General features: G+C 41.4%; 1 protein-coding gene across 1 annotated transcript; it reads right to left on the bottom strand.

Moving 5' to 3' along the window:
* Window positions 1-661: 661 nt before the first annotated feature.
* On the bottom strand, window positions 662-22524 carry RHEBL1 (RHEB like 1). Its single transcript, XM_060763916.2, is given in 9 exon segments — window positions 662-7790; window positions 8209-8293; window positions 9298-9345; window positions 11100-11156; window positions 12053-12135; window positions 12249-12316; window positions 15945-16016; window positions 22291-22381; window positions 22384-22524. Coding segments are annotated over 9 exon segments (720 nt in total). The 5' UTR covers window positions 22510-22524; the 3' UTR covers window positions 662-7700.
* Between the last annotated feature and the right edge of the window lie 321 nt (window positions 22525-22845).

Here is a 22845-nt window from a genome sequence, read left to right as displayed (position 1 = left end):
TGCTCAAATTAATACCAAATTAATTACCTATATTCTCTGGGATTATGGATTAAAACTTCTGTCTCCTTTCTATTCCCTTCCTGTTGTTTGAGACTGGCACTGACCCTCTCTAACACTGGATTAGATGCATCCTATCTCCCAATTCAACTGTTTCAAATCTCCCCCAAAAAGAAATTTAATATTGCTTGATGCTGCACCCCTCTCTTGCATTATGATCTGCATTATTTCATACCTGACTCTCCCCATGCCTAGAAAATTCCTCCCAGCTTTGAGGTACAGAAGGTGGGTTGCTTGTAAACCAGTTGATTCCTTCCTTACTTCTGGATTCCACTGCATGATTGTCACTGTTAAGAACCCATTACTTTCCCCTTATGACAGAATGAATATGGAGGGAGGGAGGGTGCATCACCCTATGTGGTGGTGGTAAGGGCTGTAGGAGTTCAAGACATGTGGTAGAGGATCTCTAACAGTGATGGATGGGCCACCATCTCTTAAGATCATTGGTGGGAAAAGTTCCAATTCCCCCTTAGTCAGCCAATCTTTTACGAGAATAAGCAAACTTAGGTGAAACTCGGGGATATAATTTACCTACAGGAGCTGAAGGTATATTGTTGGCTAAAGCAAATTTATTTATTTATTTATTTATTTTATTTATTAAAGCAAAGAACAAGATGGACCCATACCTACAAAAGCCAGCCAAACAAGCAGTTAAATCTTACTTTAACACTACTAACATGATAGTTTGGACATATAGCACTTAGGTGTAAGAAAGTTCTGGTGCCACACAATTCACTCCAAGGTTGTTTATGTTTCAGTCACCCAGACCAAAATTCAGGATGGTAGCATCTTAAAAGTACTGCTGTGTTGCCAATAGCACAAATGATGCACTTACTAGCAAATTAGCTCTAACAGATGTTAGCAACAGAGAACATACCAAGATATGTGAAGTCCAAAAGGACCTCTTTTCCTAAGGATATAGTAAGAAAGACCAGGGCTCACTTCCATGTTTTTTCTCTAGGCATTGCTCTAGTGGCTAACAACAAGGAAATATCAATTTTAGCAATATTTAGTGACATAGAATCATGTTACAATCAGAAAATGCAAAAGTTAGGATCTAACTAGGATGGAACCCTTAAATAAGGACAGGCCCTGCTCTTTTTTCTATCCCTTATGGTGGTAAAAATGATCTACTTGAGCAGCTACTAATGAATACTTTATAGTCAAACTACTCATTAAACAGATTACCATGCCATACTCCTGGTCTGTGCTCCCTGCCTCACCACACTTTTTGGAGATGAATGAACAGTGAGGCATCTCATACATGAGGTTCAAGAACTCTATTTGAAGTACCCAGACCAACTTTTAAGATGCTACCATCTTGAATTTTGGTCTGGGTGACTGAAACAACAAGAGCCCTATTTGACTTACAGGGAATCTGACCATTGGTCCATCTGGTTCAGTACTGCCAACTCTTAGTTGGCAGCAGAGACTCTCAAAGGTTTCAGGCAGGATTGTTTCCTATCCTACCTCCTCCTCTCTCCAAGTGATAACCAGGGCTAACCTTGTTTTACTTCTGAAACGATGAGATCAAGCATGTTCGGATCAATATGGATTCCCCTGAATGGAATAATTGCACAGAAAGGCAGACCAAAGGAAAGGCCTATCTCTGAGTACTACAACTAGCTTTTAATTCCTGTCTCCAGCTAACTTTTCCCCATTTAAAATGCATATCATTACAATGAACAATATTAATACGGAAGGAAGACTTCTACTGACAGCAAAGACTGAAACCTTTAATGTAAGTCCAGCCTTGCCTTCAACAATAGCTCTGTCATCAAGCACAGTGCTTTTATGTTTTCCCTTGGAAATAAATTATCATCATGGGGTGTGTGGGACTGATAGAAGTTGAAATCCAATACAAGAGGGCAGCAAGCTGGAAATGGCTAACAAATAGTACAGAATTAGATGGATTCATGGTTTAACTCTAAACAAGGCAGCTCCATATCTCCCCCACCCAGGAGCGCCCTCATTTGACATGTTCACACATTAACCAAAGCTAATGGTGAGTAGAGGCCTAAATAGCCTAAAGGCGGCCAAGTGAAGCACCAATTGGCACAACTGTTTCCTCCCTTCCCAGCTATAAGGGCTACTTTGCAAAAGGGACAGGCAATGTGTTGACAGCGGGGAAAGTGCCTGGGAAATCTGAGTTCGCGTCCCATTCTCTTTCCCACGTCAAATGTCTGACAGTGGTGGAACAAGGGCCCCTTGGGGAAAAGCTCAGTGGGTGCAAAACATATAACTAGCTCCTTTTTCCCCATCCCTCATTCATTACGGATATACAAATACAGGCATTCCAAAATCCAAAAGAACATAAAACACTTCTGGTCCAAAGTATTTTGGATGAAGGAGGCTCAACCTGTATGCCATAAGTGAAGGTCTTTCTTTCTGGGGGAGAGTTTGAATTCAAGGGTCTTGACTAGTTTCTGAAGTCAGCTGTGATCTGTATTCCTGGTGAGAAGACAGAGGGGAAAAGCAAGATGGGGCAGGGGATGGTTGCCCATCCTGAGAGATCACTCCAAGGAAAGGGATTTCCCATGAAGACTTGAGATGAGTTCTGTCTTCTCTCTCCCTAATACCGACTCCCACTTCATCTTCCTTTCCCCTCCATTCTTAGTTATCAGAGAATGAGAGGCAGCTAAAAACAGGGAGGCACCTGTCCAAATGCAGGCTGGTTGACTTTGACCCACTAGGGCTGACAGAGCTGAGGTTATTCTCTTAGTCAGAGAGAGAATACGTTGGGCTGGGCAACTAAGATGGACAACTCAGAAACTGGTAAAGGGCATAGTAGCAGGCAGCTGATCCCTTCTCCTTCTCCACTGTCACAGTTTTGTGGCAAGTGGCAATGGTAAAAGGCAGCTGCATGGGTGAAACAGCCCTGCTGATGGGACAGCAAGGCATGGATGGCCAACAGGGCAGGCTGACTACTTCCTGCTCATTATATCATTGTAACAATAGGTCATTGAGGCACATGATGGGGTGCAGGACAACCCTGCCTCCCGGGGTTCTCAAGGAGCTAGAAAGTTATACATAAATATATGATAAATAAAACTGCTACATTCAGAATGTAACATGATTCTATGTGTCCAATTAAATACTAGTTGGTGGAATGGCAGCCAGGCAAGGGGAGTAAGGCTATAACTTTCATGGCTTCCAAAAATGTAGCTGGTGGTAAGATTTTGTTCAAGGGACAGTGATTCTCAATCAACATCACTTTTTATGTTTTCTTATATCATTATAGTATAGTATAATTAAGACTGTGCAAAATAATATTGGGAACTGGCCTATACACATGATTTATTGTAATTATATACATATATACACATATATACATATACATACAGAGAGAGAGATGAAAGAAAAGGTGACAGAGATAATGAGAAAGGGGCACATAAAATATGTATGTGTTCCAGAGGAGAGCAGCCAGTTTTGTGGCTGGTAAATATCTACGTATACAGCAGTAGCCTGATTTTTTTTATTTTTAAAAAATATATGGAAAAATCACGACCCTGCCACCACCAAATCCTGCCTGTCATTAACAACAGCCATTTTATAATGGAGGAGAGAGAGTGAGCCGCTCCAAAATCATGTGAGAGAGTTACTCAACCACAACCACAAGCCTCCATCATGAAGGAATTGAATAGGATCCATCCTTGAGTAGTATCCATCATCAAGGCCTTCCACATGGTTTATCTACCCAGAAGTAGTTGTATGATGGAAACATCCAAAGGAAAGGTGGCTTTGACTGGGGAAAACCTTTTATAAGTAATCTGTTTATAAAATGAACAACAGAGAAGAGCCACCAGCATCTCTGGGACTGGTATCAGCTGCTGAGTTAACTAGCCCTTCACTCTTATTTATCCTGGTCATTCTTTCTCTCTCAGTTCCATTTTTCCAATCCCTCTCCTTCCTGTCACATGTCCCATTTGGTCCAGGGTTTATCCCGAAACACAACACAAATCAAAATCAATCTCTGTGTTCTCCCACTTTCTTCCTGCACTGAAGAGAAATAATACATGCTGCAAGCTAACCCGTCATCATCCTCCAACCTATGAAGAAAATGTGTCGGTCTGTTTTCATAATTTTTCACACCAAGATATCAGCAACTGCAGCTAAGAAATCAAGAATGTTCTCTGCCCTCCCAAACTATAAGCAGAGATGCCAGTTCCTCCTCTAGTTTTCACCCCTCCCGTGCAGCAGCACACATTTAAGAAAAGTTAGGCACCTCTTTCAATGAAGATGCAACAGATGTCTGTCTGTGACCCTCAGAAAAAGACAAGGCAGAGGTGGTGTTGGCAACTTTACATGCATCCCCTATTCAAAACTAACAGGCAGTCTTGATCCTGCCAAGGGAAAATGGGAGCAAGCAAGTGTTGTAACATACTTGAAATGAGTCAATCTAGGATAGCTAAATAGGAAGGATCAGCAACAAACAACAGAGCCACAGTCTGAAAAAGGGAAGAGCAACCTCTGGCGACCCAATTCCAGTGATTCCCAAATTTGGGTCTTTCAGCTGTTTTGGACTTGAACTCTCAGGAGTACAGCCAAATTGGCCAGCAGTCAGAAATTCTGGGAGCTAAAGTCCAAAACATCTGGAAGACCAACGTTTGGGGAATACTGTTGGAGCAATAGGTAGCAATGACAATTCATTAACTACGTGGTATACAAAACCTAGTAGTTGTGCTCAAAACAGATACTTTCACTAGCCTGATTATTTGATATTGTTTTAGAGAAGGGGTACTGAACACTTTATAAGCATTTTCTCCCCCTTTCAGTGAACTCAACATCTGCTTAGACCTACACTAGAAGCAGCATAAAATATTTTAGCCACTTTGTAACTACTGGAGGCAAATCTACATTTTATAGGCACTTTAGGCCCCAGGAAAGAAAGTCATCACATCAGATTTTTTTCTGAAAAAAAAGTTTTACAAAAGGAAGACCACCACAGCACAGAACCTATGCAAACTTTAAAATGTAGAAGAAATCAGTGCAGAGATGTTGTTGGGCTTAGGAGGATGGATGGCCTTTGGGTTGAAATCAAGTCAGCACAAACTCAGGAAGAAATTTTCAGCAAAGAAGTGGATTTCATTATTGGTTGCAGCGTTGTTTTTAAATGGAAAAACATTGTCATTACTTGTTGCAGTGTTTAAAATGTAATTCATTACCATTAATCCTTATGTTGCTTGTTATTTGGAATATCTTGGGATAAGGACAGCACAAATGTCTGGAGGAAAACATACTTTTAAAGGGCACTTTTAGCAGTAACAATTTAGTAACTAGAAAACATTACTTATTATACTACAAAAAAGGGAAAGAACCAATTATCAATTAGTGGGTTGTTATAGGTTTTTCGGACTGTATGTTCTAGAAGCATTCTCTCCTGACGTTTCACCTGCATCTGTGGCAAGCATCCTCAGAGGTTGTAAGACCTCACAACCTCTGAAAATGCCTGCCACAGGTACAGGCGAAACTTTAGGAGAGAATGTTTCTAGAACAAGGACATACAGCCTGAAAAACCTACAACAACCCAGTGATTCCGGCCATGAAAGCCTTCAACAATAAATTATCAATTTATTGTATTGTTACATTTAACTCAACACTGCCAGACTCTGAATTTGGGCTTCTCTGCCATAGACACTGTGGTAACTGAAGAATGGGCACCAATCATTATGGCTGGAATTACACTATTTTTAGACTCATACAAGCTTTTCCAAAGCACAACAGATTATGTTTCAGTAGGGATCAGTCACAAAATTTGTGCTGCCCAGCCCTCTGTTTAATTTCAGGGTGTCTATCTGTGTATGTGTACATGTTTGTTTTCTTCAAGGGCCAAATGTTCAACCTCTGCCCCCAGTAGCCCTTTGGATTCCCAGCTGCCATGAAGTAAGATACCCAGTTTTTCCTGCTTTATACTGTCAAACATGGAAACAGAGGAAGCACACGCATAGCTATGCTGCTTGTATTCAAACAAAAAAAGTTGTCAGGTGGGAGGATCTGCCTTTTTTTCAGAAACCATGTAATCTATTCCAAAGCCTCAACAAAAGAAAGATGAACATCTGAAAACATTCAGAGACCCCTGACACACTGGGCTTTGGACCAGGAGTGGCATTTTATGGCCCTGCTGATACTGCTGGACTATACTTCTTGTTGGTCTGAGGTGACACAAGGATGGCAGCAATTACAGTTCAATATCAGGAAGACACTTTGCCCACACTTAATTTAGGCAAAAGGCAACCTGGTGTTACCAAGAAAGCCATAGACCAGTGGTTCTCAACCTGTAGATCCCCAGATGTTTTTGGCCTTCAAATCCCAGAAATCCTAACAGCTGGTAAACTGGCCGGGATTTCTGGGAGTTGTGGGCCAAAAACATCTGGGGACCCCAGTCACTGCCATAGACAGACAATTTTGAACACACACAAAAAGTAACCAGCTACATCTTATTCACCTCCATTCAAAGGTAATGGCTGCATTTTGAGCTGTAGCACAGCAGAGCTTGCAATTGAACCATCTTGCTCTTTTTTATTTTCCATGTAGGATAATTATAAAGTTGCATAAGATGTAATCAGACGTCATCCAAGGCATCCAGTAACCCTCTTTCCGTCCAAGTTTAGCTCATCCTGCATCACCCCTTCAAAATATAACTGTCAAGAAATAGGTTCCAGCACAGACATTGTATTCTGACACCACTGTGTGTCTCTACTAACACAAATTTTCACCCCCAAAATGTAATTCCTACTTCTTAAAGAACCATCCAGAAGAGATGATTAAAAATAAGATACTGAACCTCATATGAGCTTACCTCAGCTCTACCTATTGCTTTCTTCATTCTGCTATTATACCCAAGCTAGACATTTCTTTTTACTACAACAAGTTGATACACAATCTGGAAAGTCATCAGCACACCAAGAGTTATCAGGTAAAAGTTTTTTTCTCCATTTGCCTCCTGAAGAAAGTTGCTTTTACTTGCATAATCAAAGAAAAAAAATATCAGGTTTTGCTGACCCATCAGCCATTTCAAACCTTATGAAAACAAAAAGGTGGGGGGGGGGGTCAAATTTTGGATCAAGACCATACTTTGCCAAAAAGAAAAGAAAAGAAAGCAGGTTGTCAAAAGCACAACTGAAAAAAAATAACTGCCTATTTGGGACTGCATTGCAAGTTGCTGCTAAAAAAGGAGTACAATTCAAAGATCTAGCCCTCAGTGGATTCCACAGCAGGAAAAAGTTACACTTGGCTGCTTCTCAGGTACACCAAAGACGTAAACAAATATGTGTGTAAAGTTGCATGTGTATGGATTATACTTTGTTACAAATATACAGAAGAGTCCCTTCATAAAAAAAGACATAAATACAACTTATTGTGCTCCTGACCTCCTAGTTCTGTAAACATTTGGCAAGACATATATATGTGTGTATACACACACAGAGATTGCATCTAGCAAACTAATGTGCAAAACATGGCCGCCCCCTGCTCGAGGGGGTGATCAATGAGGTATATATTTGTTTCTGTGTGGATTACCCGTACGCTACTTCAGACCCATTGTTTGGGGCTCCAGGTAGCTCTAATGCCTCTCCTGAGTTGGCCCGAGTCTCCCGACAGACTCCTCGCACCTGCAGAGTGGCTTCAGATGGGGAAAAGGGACATCACATGAGAATACAACTACGATGCTCGCCACATGAGTTGTCCACACGATCAATCTCCTCAATAACCTTTGTGAAAATACCTTGAGTCATCTGCAAAACAGAAAATGGGAGACAAGTCAACATCACACAAGCAGGAGCACGCACTGCTGACTTTGAGACTGCCAGATATTACTGGACAATCAATTCCATCATCCTTGACCATTGGTCACACTGAGAGCAACAACATATTGAGCAACACAGATTTCACCCCTTCCCTCAATTTTTAAGGACTTCCTGGCAAAAAAGGAAGCCCTCTTTAATCCTGAAGAGACTCAAGGCAGCATACAAAATTAGAACAGCAAGATGTTAGCAAAAGAACACAAAAGGTATTGTTAAAATGCAATTAAATTACCCACAGTATTAAAACAATTTAAAATAAATTCCTTTTAAGAATTCCCTGCTCATTCTCAGATGCCTTAAATTAGATCATAGGTATTACAAAAATGTTGAGAAGAAATAGACATCAGACCTGCTTTTCTTTTGCAGAAGATTCCAAAAAAACAGCACCCCAGGAATCGGCAAGTTTCCTTCCTTCATCGGTCTTCACCTGCCGGCTACACACAGAGGAAGGTGTGAAAAGGGTAACAAGGATCATAACAATCCAAAATGATACCATCCTTATTATAAACCCATTATACACATAAGTATTTTATTTATTTCGTACATTTGTACCCCGTCTTTTTCACCCTCGGGAGGGACATGGACTCAGGGCACATCTTTAGTGCTTGCAATACACACCAACTGTTGCCTGTTGTTCAGCCAGTATCAGATTACGGAAGTGGTTTAAGGCATCTGGGTAGCATTTGGGTAAGCACAATTTCACATATGAACACTATTGTTTGTGATACAGTATTTTTAAAAGAGAGGTTGAGAAGAGGAATGCACCAAATGTATAATAGTATTCTCTGAAATATATGCCTTTTATGTCCTCTAAACACAGGGGGGTTGTTTTTTTTAAAAACCTGCCATGAGCATGATTAAAAGTTTAACAACCCTTTAACAAAATACTGTTTCAAGAAGCCAGGCTCAGGAGTGCAGACTTGGTACATGTTGTGTATTTCCAAAGCACATAACTCTGACCTCAGTAACAGTATTCATTAGCACTTAGCAGCTGTCTATTCAAGATAGAATCCTACTCTGCGATGTAGACAAATCAAAACCAAAGTAAAGGTTAGGAACTGGCACTGCAGCGTAAACACAAATGTACCAAATGCAGGAAAATACACCACAGCTGTCTTCACTCATTTCATTATTCACAATACAGATCTTCTAATTAAGAGAGCATCAGTAAAACACAATTCTAAATTTTAAGCACTAACTTCAGCAGCTCATAAAGCTTAGACCAGGCAGCCTCAAACTTTGGCCCTCCAGCTGTTTGGGCCTCCAACTCCCAGAAGCCCCAACGAGCTTGTTCAGGAATTCTGAGAGTTGAAGGCCCAAACAGCTGGAGGGCTGCTGTTTGAAGATGCCTGGCTTAAACTATAGGCAGTAATTTACAAAAAAATAGAAGCAACCCAATCTTGGGCCATAATTTCTCGATCAACAAATAAATCCTTACCTTTCTAGAGATAAATCAGCTTTATTGCCAACGAGCACTACAGGCATCCTGCCAAGAAAAAAGAAAGACATTTCTAAAGATGGCTTCCTGAATGGTAAGTGGAGGTTTCATTCCATGTATCCTAAACTTCAACAACTATTTCCAGTAACCACCCATCTTGAAATCAAAGCATGGAAAAGTTACTTTTTGTACCCCAGCTTCCAGAATCTCCTAACCAACACAGGCAAAATCTTCTCCTGACCCAAAGCTAATTCCCTAATAAGAGCTGGCAAGTGAATGTCCCTGGCACTTTGGTTAGAACAGTGGTTCTCAACGTGTGGTTCCCCAGGTGTTTTGGCCTACAACTCCCAGAAATCCCAGGCAGTTTACCAGCTGTTAAGATTTCTGGGAGTTGAAGGCCAAAACATCTGGGGACCCACAGGTTGAGAACCACTGGGTTAGAAGAACCTGTATTTGGCCCCAGTGACTTGAGACATTTTGTAACCTATCACAGTCAAATCTAAGCTCTCAAGCACTGGGCAATTAAACACACATAACTTCCCTACTCTCCTGCCACATTTCAGGCCTGCCTGGGACTCAAAGAATGGCCTGACAAATATTACCATCCAGATGTGATGACATTAGGATTATTTGCCAGGTAAGAAAATGTACTCTGCATATTCTTAGTAGAAGCCCATCCTGCTAATCTGGAGTTTGCTTCCAGAAAGTACTGAATATATCTGAACAAATTTTACTGGAATCGAAAAAAAAGTGCTGAGGATATGAATTAATTTGTGCAATTTTCCAGGCCTTGCGCTGAAGTGGTTTGACTAATTTTTATTGTTTTGATCTGTACATAGCATTTTACTCCTTGCTAACAATGTGCAACCACCTATACGTCGGTATTCTTTTGCTCTTATTTTTCTTCTTCTTTTAGATTTGGTACCTTTTGGAAACAAACTCCACATACATTCTGCAACAATGTAACTTCTGTTATAATAGCCTTGTAGAAGTACAGCCTACCTACAAAACGCCTTCAAGTCCTGTGACTCCAAAGCAGGCATGGGTGTTTTGGACTTCAGCTCCCAGAAATCCTAGAAATTACTGGCTGTTAAGAATTGTGAGAGTTGAAGTCCAAAACACCTGGAGGGCCAGTTTGCCCATGCCTGCTCTAAAGTCATTTTCAGTTTACATCCAGGTCAGGAAAAAGCCAAAAAGCACCTTTCCTGACGTAAGCACAGCAGAAAGCGCTACAGATCTCACTTCAGATTCGAACCTTGCAACTGGAGACTCAGGTACAAAAATATACCAAAGTAAGTACAATCATAATATTTGCTGATCAAAACAGTACTCGTCAATTTACAGCTATAGTTGGTGTAATAGTATTGTACATATATTAGCAATCTACATCAGTTGCTTTAAACGTCAAGCTACTAAGGTCTTCCTGGTGACTTTAACAGGGAAGTTGGACTTGATAGTCCGTGTTGTCTCTTCCAACTCTGTGATTCTATGATTAATCCAGGGATGAGTTGAAGATATACTAAGCAAAGCTAAGTGCTCAAACAGGTTGGCAGGGGGATCATTAGCTGAATTAATTGCCAGTTGACATGATTACCAGCAATTATATCTATTCTGAAATCCATTCCTGGAACAGGTTGATAATTAAAAGCTAATACAGATTTTCAGACAGATTTCTTCTAGTACTCCACCCACAATTCATCTCTTTTCCCCCTGACAAGTGCTTTTCTTCCTGCTTGCGTTTTTTTTATTTTCCTCTAGAACAGTGCTCTTTACTGCCCCTAGCCTAGTCTGATAAAATTTACCTTGTTTTCCCTCTGCTTTCATATAATTTGCTGTGCAAAGACTTCACCACCTGAAAACTGCAAAAGACAAGAGGAAGAATGACACAATGATGGTTCTTTTCACACACGCATACAAGTACACGCAAGTCTATGCCACACAGTCCTGAATCCTAGTGACTCTGCATTGAAGGCATACAATAAAGCCACTCTGTTAAATTTAAACAATATAAATGCTACAAATGATCTTAAAAGGTTACAAATATATTACAAAATTTTAAAAGTTAAAAAGACAGATCAAGAAAATGAAAAGAGTTTTAAAACAAAATAAAACCATGCGCATGCAGGAGTTTGAGTGAAATTAGACCCCGAAAGTGGCTATGTTTTCATTTGGCCCATAAACAACAGCCAGGGTGGGGGCCAATCAGGCCTCAAACGAGAGACAGGGCCTTCTCGGTGGTGGCCCCTCGGCTGTGGAACGCCCTTCCCACGGACATCAGATTGGCTCCCTCCTTGTTGGTATTCCGGAGAAAGGTGAAAACATGGCTATTCGAACAGGCGTTTGAATAAGCAGTGCAATGACTTCAGGAATGGAACTACGACTGACGAGTTTGGATCATGATTCTAGTTATGAGACGCCACTTGAATGTTTATTACTGATAAATTGTTTAATTTGTTTCTGTGCTAATTGTTTTTAAGTATCTGTTGATGTCGCATTGAATTCTTGCCTTGACTGTTGCTCTGTTCTTGCTTGATTGTTGTAAACCGCTATGAGTCGCCTTAGGGCTGAGAATGGCGGTATACAAGTGAAGTCAATAAATAAATAAATAAATAAATAAATACACGAGCAACTGTGAAAGCACAACAATTTGGAGGCTCAGCACAGCACAAAATATTCAGATAACTGCTTTTATCCTCCCATACCTCACAATCTGGTTGTCCCTGTATATTCATATCTCAGACTGCTCTTGACCTACCTCTTGAGGGATGTGACAGAATACACCAGCACATAGCCATGGATGCCGATGGTGAACGAATGAGGCAAGATAGTATATTCATCCTGGGCAAACACAGGGAAAGGAAGAGGCACCACAGTGTCAGATCTTTCTGACAGAGAAGCCAGAGACATCTGTCAAGATACTAGAAGCAGGAAACAAAGACACTTCATCTTACCTGTCCTGCTGTGTCTACTAGCTGCAGGTGAAATTCATCTTTCCCCACCATCAACATTTTGTTGTAAGCTAAAGAGAAAAGAAAGGCAATATACAACTATCTGTAAAATGAGACCCCTGCCATACCTAACCTACCTCCTGAGGTCTACCACAAAGATCTGCACTTAAACTCCTATTGATTTCCTCTTGGTTCCCTTTCTTCCTATTCAGGCCTTGACCTGCCACTATAACAGTGGTTCTCAAACTGAGCTCCTCCAGATGTTTTGGACTTCAGCTTCCACAATTCCTAACAGCTGGTAAGCTGACTGGGATTTCTAGAAGCTAAAGCCCAAAACACCTAGAGGAGAAAAGTTTGAGAAACACTGCACTAGATCAAAGATCCCTTCGACTTTGGTTTGCACTCAATTCTGAGTTCTGCTCCATTTTTTTCCTCAACCCCCAATTAAACCAGGCCAGCAATAGCATAGAGATTATGACAATGGCATCTCCTCCCCATAAACAGTTAAAAAAACTCTTACCCAGCAAAGGGATTCAAAAGACTGATATATGGATGTATAGGACTTATTGTACAATCAAGGACTCACTGGATTGTTTGTGGATTGCTATCAAATCAATGAAGTAATAATAATAAGGTAATAAAACTTTATTTATACCCCGCCACCATCTCCTCAAGGGGACTCAGGGCGGCTAACATGAGGTCAAGCCCAACAATTACAGCAAAGCAAAAAGAGTACATACAACAAATAATACATCAAATAAAATGTAAACAAAACAAAATAATACAAGATAAACACAAGGTATAAAATAAAATGACAAAAAATGAGCATAGTGGGCTGGGCCAATTGCAAGGGATACAATTATAAAAACCCTGGATGAGATGGCTGAATAGAATAGTGTACTAATTTAAGCTGTGATAAGGGTAAGTCAAGAGCAACAAAGTGCTGTGATTGAAAAAACATGATTAGAATAAGAAGGGAGGCATAGCTGAATTAGCACCAAAAAAACAATAAAAGAGGTGCAAACATGCTTTGAATGCAATTTTCCTGCTTCTTGGCAGGAGGTTGGACTGGATGGCCCAAGAGGTCTCTTCCAACTCTATGATTCTATGGCTCTCTGATCCCAGACACTATGGGTATAGCCACACTAGATTACTACAGCACTTTTATCCCACTTTAACTGCTATGGTTGCACCCTATTTTGATAGCATGCTTGGGATTAGTACTTCACCAAACTACAAAATCCAGGATCCATTAGGATGGAGGCATGGCAGCTATCAAAATGCACTGAAAATACACTCTATGTCTCTGGAGCTTTTGCCTTGAAAAATTCTCCTTCAGCAACGAAGACAAATTTCTAGGCAAACCCATTTTCAAATAGCCTAAAATCTGTGTGTGCATACTGATCGGGTGTGAAGGGCAGTCCCTTTCAAAAACAGGAAGGTATTGTTGTGATGGAGCTGGGCTTGGAGCGAGGCAGGAAATGAGTACAGGGGTGCTACCTATCTGCTTTCATCGAAAAACCACCCAGGCTCACTGATAACGGAAAAGGTTCCCCGCTGCCCAAAACATTTGCAAGAGGTGTCTATTATTCACATCATCTAAAACTTGTAACCCATTTTACTGAGAGGCTTCAGGCACTGACATTAATACTGGGGCCATCATCTCCCTCTCCCAGCTTCTTCATCCAAACAAGCAGTTCTCTGTCTTAGTCAAATTTACTTCCCAACCATCAACAAGTCAATCAGCATATAAATTTACTCAAAGCACTGAGATTACAGACTGATGTGATGCATTTGTTTATCTTTTACTTTTGTATTTATTTAATTTATATCCCATCTTTCTCTCAATATGGGACCCAAAGCACATGTCTAACTCAGGAGTCAGCATAAGAAAGACCAAAGGCAAAAAATAACCCATCCACGGAGAATTCAGAATAATTTCCCTCCCATCTACCCAACTACACTTTGTATGGGAATCATCTGTTTCTCTTCTTTGCGTTCATCACCATTTTTGAGTGTTATGGGAGTGCCCATGCACGCATTTAACAAGGAGGCAGAAAATGCTCAGACGCACCACTTTTCCACTGCTGCCTACATAATCCAGTTGTGTGCTTTCTCACTTCTTAGTAACTACATCATTTAGTGATGAGGTGAAGAGAAAAGAGAGAATCTACAAACATCTTGTCTCCACAGTGTACCAACACGAGACAAGGTATTTACTACATCACATCTCTATGATGTTAGGACTGCATTAGTGAAGTTCTCTCTCTCTTTCTCTCTCTCTCTCATATATATATAGAGAGAGATGGTGGTAGTGGTGGAGAAAGGTGAGAAAGAATAGGGTAGGATTCATCATGTTTCCATCATTATTCAGAGCTAGGATGTCCACCCTAGCCAGTCTACTTGCCAACTATATTAAAGGTCTATCTTTATTCGTGCTTGTGCAAATGGCAATCTACATTTTTCCATCTCACCACCCCTCCCTCCCTGTAGCCAATGCATGACAACTATTCAGCATACAAAAGGCTGTAATCCTATGCCTATTTACTGCTCAGTAAATGCCAGTGAAATAAACATGACTTACTTCCAAGTAGATGGACAGTGGACCAGACAGCAATGCCTTTACAATGCACTCACTTATGAAGTGCTAAAGAATAATAATAAAATAATAATAAATCTTTATTTATATCCCACTTTTCTCCCTAAATGGGACCCAAAACGACTTACAACATTATTTAAAAGACCATACAAAACAAAATGCATATGTAAAACCACCTATAAAAACAAATTTACAATAAACATATTTAAGAACACTAACTATTGCATGCACACTGGAAGAATGAGTAACTGTTCTCTACTGTGGGGAAATATCTACAGTGCGATCTTGCAGGTATAATAACCTGAAGCAATTTCGGACTTTTCAGGGTAGGAAGGGAAAGATCACATAAATGCAGTAAGTAAAGGACAGCATTCTCCCATGAGTCTTAGAAACATAGCCTACGCATTACATGGAAAATATGAAGTTGTCATAAAGGTTTTTATATCCTCTCTACACATAGAGAGTGAGTCAATACAGAGTAGAAATATCACGATAAATCCCCTATTGTAGAGGTATGGTAAGGTTTTCCTGCAAAGAAACCACATGTATACCGTATTTACTCAAGTCTAATGCTCACCTTTTTTGACTAAATTATCTTCCCAAATGTAGGATGTGCATTACATTCACGTAATATGGTAAATACTTTTTTGGGGTTTCAGGATTTTGAAAACTGGGGTGCACATTAGATTTGATGGTGCATTAGACTCAAGTAAATACTTTCTGGTTTCATGGGTCAGCACAAGTTTTCTTGACACAGAATGTGAGATTACTTTACCATGCCAAGGGGCCAGGCCAAAAATGCCAAGAAGCCAGCCCTGGCAACTATCAAGACTTTACAAAATATGATCTGATATGAGGCCTCAAGAATATGAATGTGCATTATTGTTGTTTAAAATTGTTATTTTATGATATTTTATACTTATTATCTATATATTTGGATTGTTGCTTCCATGATTTTAATATGTTGTAAGCCACTTTGGGTCCCATGAGGGGGAAAAGCGGGATATAAATAAAGATTTGTTATTATTGTTACCATCTTCTTACATTATTTTTTCCAGTGCCCAAATAATTCCCAGTAAAAACTTAGACATAAGACTTACTGCTTTCCACTGTGGGGTCATAACAGTCCAGAAATGTCCCATCAATGAACTGGTGAGCAAGGGATGTTTTACCTGAAAAGGAAAGATATGAAAATAAAGCATTGTGAGTCTTTTATTTTGGCAACCAAAAATAAAGACATTTAAATAAGAACAAAGAAACACCACATTGAAAAGGGCCCCCCTTTTTTTCAGGGAATTGAAAATTGCAGTGCCCCCCATTTAAGGAATACTCTGCTTCCCAAAGGAAGACTGATGATGAATCGTAAGGCAGAGGAAGCCTAGGGATAGCGACACAAGTTTTTTTATTTTTATACAGTGTCCCTGGGGCTAATCAGACAATCAAAGGACAAAATAGTCAACAAACCCAGAGTGTCAAGTGTCAAGAAGCTGAACAATGGCTTAAAACAACAAGAAAGGAGATTCCATCTGAACATTAGGAAGAACTTCCTGACTGTGAGAGCTGTTCAGCAGTGGAACTCTTTGCTCTGGAGTGTGATGGAGACTTCTTTGGAGGCTTTTAAACAGAGGCTGGATGGCCATCTGTCGGGGGTGCTTTGAATGCAATTTTCCTGCTTCTTGGCAGAATGGGGCTGGACTGGACAGCCCATGAGATCTCTTCCAACTCTAGGATTCTATGATTCTTAAAATTATTCCAAATTTAACAAAATTAACATTTTTATCCCATTGACAGATCTATACAGGTTGAGTGTCTCTTATTTGAAATGCTTGGTAGCAGAAGATTTCTGAAATATCTTAAGGGACAGGACCACGAAATCATTTATGTTTCATATACATCTTATACACATTGCCAGGAGTAATTTTAAGTAATGTTGTATATGAAACAAAGTCTATGTACATGGAACCATCAGAAAGCAATTATGTCCCTATCTCAGCCACTCATTTGGACAATTTTGGACTTTTTAGTAATTTGGATTTCAAATCCTGGAAGAGGGATACTCAGTCTAGATTTTCAGTTTTCTACATATTATTATTGAAATGCAGGTATCACAACTGCATGCAGCTGATCTGACATTTTCCTGTGAAAAGTTGAAAGACATTTTTTGTCTTCAAGAAGAAATAATTTCATCTTTGTATCAAATGTGTAGTTTTTAATTTTAGTTTTAAATGTACTTTAATATTTTTTTCCATGACACAAGAGATTTCATTAAAATAATATTTTAATGCATTTGCTCTGTTTTAACTGTAATATATTATGTTTGCCATTTAATCACCTTGAGTCCCTATATTGGGAGAAAGCCAGGATCAAAATAATTAAGTAAATAAATAAATAAATGTCAGTTTGTCACCTTTGGTGCATTTGAGGGTGGAAGTGGGTCCCATTCATGTATACTTTTATTTACAGCATTTATATTTTTATTTACAGCATTTACATTTTTTGAATAATCTTTATTGAGAGTTTTATGAAAAATAATTATAGATAAAATCAATATTTAAAAAAACTAAGCACCTAGAAGGCTACCACCAAAGTCCATATGACCAAAAGACAAGAGAGAAAGGGAAAAGAAAGAGAAAAGAAATAAAAAGAAAAAAGATATAAAAATAACAGAGTGACAACAAAACCACCACCAAAGATATTTTCTTGATTTCCCGAGTATCAGCATTTACTTTTATAGTGTCCAACTGAGATCACATTTGTGCTTGTAATATATAGGCCTCGAGTCCACAAAAGCTTAGTCCATAATTAATCTTTACTGTAAGCTATGCTATTTTGAGTTGATCCATAAGCTCCCTAGAAAGTGATATGGAGGTGGGGGTGAGATGAACAAACCCCAAATTCCAGATAAATAAGGACAAGCTAGCCCTGGCTTTGCTCCCTCTGTTTCTGATTAACCAAAGAATCAAGTGCCTTCAGGTGTTGAAGCATTCAGTGCATTGGTCAATTTTGTAGCATTTCACACACCTGCAGAACATGAGGGCACACCAGAAAACAGGGAAATCAGAAGAAGTTTGCTGTGCTCAACAAAAACAGATCTCAAGTATAGCAGTAGTAGTCAAGAGGAGTACCTTGCTCCATGCATCCTTATTCCCCATCACAGAAAGCTCTGTATGAAGTATGTGTGCCTTTGAGTCACCTGTTGTCTTACAGTGGTCTCTAAATCTAATTGGTTAGCAATACTCAAGACATGGTTTTGCTGTTTCTCACTTCAAAATAGAGCCTACAGCACCTGGTATTTGTTAGTCTCCCATCTAAGGAATAACCAAAGCTGGCCCTGCTTAGCTTCCAATAGGATATTTAGACTGCACGAAACTGAACCGAAACTACCCCGTTTCTAGCCTCTTACATGCAAACTCTCCTTGAAGGGAGAGATGCACCAGAGGAGAAGGGATTTAGACACTAGAGAACAAAATTAAGTCAGGGCTCTCAGGGGCAAAGCAGCTTAACGGGATGCCCTCCAGTGAGCACCTCCAAGCCTTAACAAGGGGGAACACAAACCAAAAAACCTACGGTTCTCCAGATGGCGTTGAACTACAACTCTTACAATGCTCAACCATTTAGTTACGCTGGCTAAGGCTGATAGAAGCAAGAGCTAAATGAATCTGAAAGTCCATGAGGCCAACACCCTGCTCTGGAACCACAGGTTGCTACTACCTCTTACTGTCAAAACTGAAAGCAGCCTGCTAAACTCCACAGTTCCCATGTGAAATACTGAAGAACTGGGGAGTCTGGGTTCTTCCACTCCAGTTTAATAGATACTTCTGACATCTCCACTCACTTTTAAACAATATTTTAGCAAACAACAGTGCTGTATTCTTTTCTTTTACTAAACATCTGATCTTGAGCACAATACATTCCAAAAAAATAAATAAATCAGTAAACAGAAATGGCTCTGGGTTGTTGAAGGATTTTTTGGGCTATATGGCCATGTTCTAGAGGCATTCTCTCCTGACGTTTTGCCTGCATGTATGGCAAGCATCCTCAGAGGTTGTGAGGACCTCACTACCTCTGAGGATGCTTGCCATAGATGCAGGCAAAACGTCAGGAAAGAATGCCTCTAGAACATGGCCATATAGCCCGAAAAAACCTTCAACAACCCAGTGATTCCGGCCATGAAAGCCTTCAACAATGCAGAAATGGCTCTGCTTTCCTTGCTGAGGGAAAGACCTCCATATAACATAACTGGGTCTCTGGACAGCCTATGAAATCACCCATTATACTATGTGGCATGGTTTTTATTCCTGTGCTATAAATGTCATTTCCTAATTGGTTCTATCATAAAAACACAGGAAAAAAGTTTATTAAACTGCAAAAACTGTGACATCCTGCAGCACCGGATTGTTGTAATTTTTTTGGGCCGTATGAACATGTTTCAGAAGCATTCTCTCCTGACGTTTCGCCTGCATCTATGGCAGGCATCCTCAGAGGTTGTGAGATCCTGCAGCACCATTTGCTATAGTTTTTCAATGAATAGCTCATAGTCTCAACCAATTCAATATAGTTTGTGACAGCCACAGAAACAAAGTTTCTGTAAGTACAGTAGAGACTCGCTTATCCAACCTTCACTCATCTAAAGTTCTATATTATCCAACGCAGTTTGCCTCCTGCCCGGATCCACAGCTGTTTCAATACATTGCGATGTTTTGGTGCTAAATGCATAAATACTACATGATGTTATCGTGTACTGAACTGCTTTCTCTGTCGATTTGTTGCAAAACATTATGTTTTGGTGCTTAATAATGTAATTTGACATTTAATAGGCTTTTCCTTAATTCCTCCTTATTACCCAACATTTTCACTTACCCAACATTTTACTGGCCTGTCTATGTTGGATAAGTGAGACTCTACTATATGACACAATTAAACAAGAAGTAACATTTTCAAACCAGGAAAAGATTTTTTTTCAAATTCTATTACATAGTGTTGTTAGTATATTGGTAACCACAAGGGCCAGAATGCTCAGCAGTGAAAAAGACCACATATATATACCCATTCAAGAGGGCTCCTATTTGCTCAGTTCAAATCTGGGGCAACTTGCTTTGCAACTGCACTCCGGCAGCCTCTGGCCCGGCCTAAGGTCCCTTTCAGAGCTGTTCAAACAAGACACAGATGGTGGGACCAGGAGCATCAACAACTGAAGTGCGTGCATTGCAGCCCAACACATGGAAAGGTCCAGGCAACCTAGAAATTTATTAACTCCTAGTGTCATGGAGGACAGAGAGGACAGAAATGCCACAGTCCTACAAAGCAATTGCACACAAGATATATCCAGAGACTATACACCACAGATCTTCCCTCCAAAGAAAGGGTGGTCCAAGAAGACAAACTCTTTCACCACCCAGCCTCCGGTGCACAGTCTCCAAACCCCTGGCATGGCCACCTCCTATAGATTAATAGAAACCTGACCCCAGGTGGCCTCTCTCACATTTGCACTGGGAGTGGGATGCTGGGAGATCCGATGAGCCGAGAATTGTGCCTGCGCAAATAGCTCCCCAAGGAGAACCCTGTAAAGGTCAGGCCAGCTCTGCCTACCCATGACAAAGCCATTGGGGTGGAAGGGCAAGGAGAGCCCGCATTGCTGTTGGGCAGAAACAGGTGGCCAAGAGGAAGAAGAGTGGTTTAAACATGCCTGGGACTGATCTGATTCCACACGGCCCAAAGGCATTTATGCTTCAGTCGAGGAGCGCATAAAGATTTGCAGGAATGGCTCTCCTAAACACTTCCAGTGCTCTGCCTCTTTTCTCTGTCTAAACTGCCTGAGATTGCCTTTGCAATCCCCATTCCAGTAGACCATTCAGCTCCAGTGAAAGAGTCTCAAGACCCAGAAGTGCCATTGTATCCCAGGGATATATTTTACAATGCCATTGTACATAACAGGACTTGGGCATCCATGGATTTCGGCACCCATGGCTACCAAACCCCAGTGGATACCAAGAGTCCACTGTGCTATTTTTCTTCTTTATATTGTTTGAAAATTACTATTTGCATGCATGCTGGTGAACCTCAGCCAAAGTTATGTCTGGTTTGGAAGGTCTCAACCCAGGCGAGTGGCAGCTGGTACACTATTGTCCCCTTGACTCCGCCAGTTCTGCTCACCACCTGAGACCAGTACCCATGGACTCAGCAACCAAGGCTTGAAAAGCAAAGTCCAATTTCCCAGTTGTATATAAGGAACAACATTTTGTCATTGTATATATGTGTGTATGTATAGTGGGAGGTGAGCATCCATGCATTTTGGCACCCATGGGGGTCCTGGAACCAAACCTCAGCAGATACCAAGGGCATTTTATTTACTTCTATTGTTTGCAAAGTACTCTCTGCCTGTGTGCTGATCTCTTAAGTCCCTTCTATGCTGCCATATAATCCAGATTATCAAATCAAATCATCCACATTATCTTTTTGAACTGGATTATTAGAGTCTGCACTGCCATATAATCGAGTTCAAAGCAGTTAATCCAGATTTTATATGGAAGCGTAGAAGGCATCCTGAAGTCCCTCCAAGCTCAATCTGCCAGTACTGCTCAATACTACTCCAGGAATTGCGCTCTCTCTCTCTCTCTATGTATGTGTTTATCTCATATCTATCATTCTATATATAAAAATGCTGTTCATTTTGAGTGACAACATAACTCAAAATCCGCTGAACGAATTGCTGCCAAATTTGGCCACAAGACACCTACTAACCTAAGGAATGGCCATCACTCAAAGGAGTTGAGTTTGTCATTTGGGAGTTGTAGTTGCTAGGATTTATTAGGCCAAACCTGGCACACAGGACTCCCATGACCATCAGAAAACACTAGAAGGGTTTGGTGGGCATTGACCTTGAGTTTTGGAGTTGTAGTTCACCTACATCCAGAGAGCACAGTGGACTCAAACAATGATGGATCTAGACTACAAGCATAAATAACTGACGTATATTAGAAACCAACACTTTGTCATTACAGATCACCAGACTGGGGCCACAGCAATGCGTGGCAGGGGACGGCACATGCATATATGTGTGTGTGTGTGTATTTATATATGTGGGCCTTTATACCCAGGGAATCTGCATGTTGTATATAACGGGACTTGCACACCCAGAGACCCTGGGGGCGCTGGGACCCAGGGGACAGCAAGGGCCCCATGCAACCTCCATTGTATTTCCTCGTGCTGCTTGCCAGGCGCTCTCTGCACGTGGCCCGGCGCCTCTCCGGGTCCCCTCTGCCTCCCTCTCTTCCTCCTCGGGGCGGCCCCTCCCTGGCAGAGCCCCCTCCACCGCCTCCCCCCTCCCTCCCTCCCTCCTCGCGGGCATCACCTTGGCAACCCTCGCCACGTGCCTCTCGGGCGGCGGCGACACCCAGCCCTCCTTCCCTCCCTCCCTCCCTGGCCCCACCCTGGGCGGCCACTCACCCACGGAGCGGTATCCCAGGATCACGACCTTCCGGTAGCGCACCAACGGCATGGCCCCCACCAAGGCCGAGGGATCCGGAGGGAGGAAGGGAAAGAAAGAAGGAAGCGTGCCTCCGCGAGGCGAGCGGGCGGGTGAAGAGCCCGCCGGAGTGGAAGAGCCGCGGGCACCGCGGCTACACACACACGCCCCACGTGACCACAACACTGGCCTCGGCTCATCGCTTCTCATTGGCTGCCTCCGAGGAGGAAGGCGCGTGCGCGCCGAGGAGGGAGGAGGCCAGGGCTTCAGCTTCCATTCATGAAAACGCGGGAGGGGCTGGCTGGGGCGCGCGGGGTCTAGACGCGCGCGCGCGCGCAGCAGAGCGTCCGAGGCGCGAGCCGGCCGCTGTCACTCCAACTCTTGGGCGCAGCTGCCTCCCGGCGCTCCTTTCCGGCTCCATTGCTTGCTTGTGAGGAGGAGGAAAACATATTGACAAAACACAATAAGAATAATAACACTGTAATAATAAAATAATAATAATAGTAAGCCAGCTAAAGTCCAAATAGCGTCAGCAG

The sequence above is a fragment of the Anolis sagrei genome, chromosome 2 (assembly GCF_037176765.1).
Source record: "Anolis sagrei isolate rAnoSag1 chromosome 2, rAnoSag1.mat, whole genome shotgun sequence".
In the NCBI taxonomy this organism is placed as follows: domain Eukaryota; kingdom Metazoa; phylum Chordata; class Lepidosauria; order Squamata; family Dactyloidae; genus Anolis; species Anolis sagrei.
The sequence above is the reverse complement of the archived record's forward strand: the minus strand, read 5'-3'. Positions and strand labels throughout refer to the sequence as shown.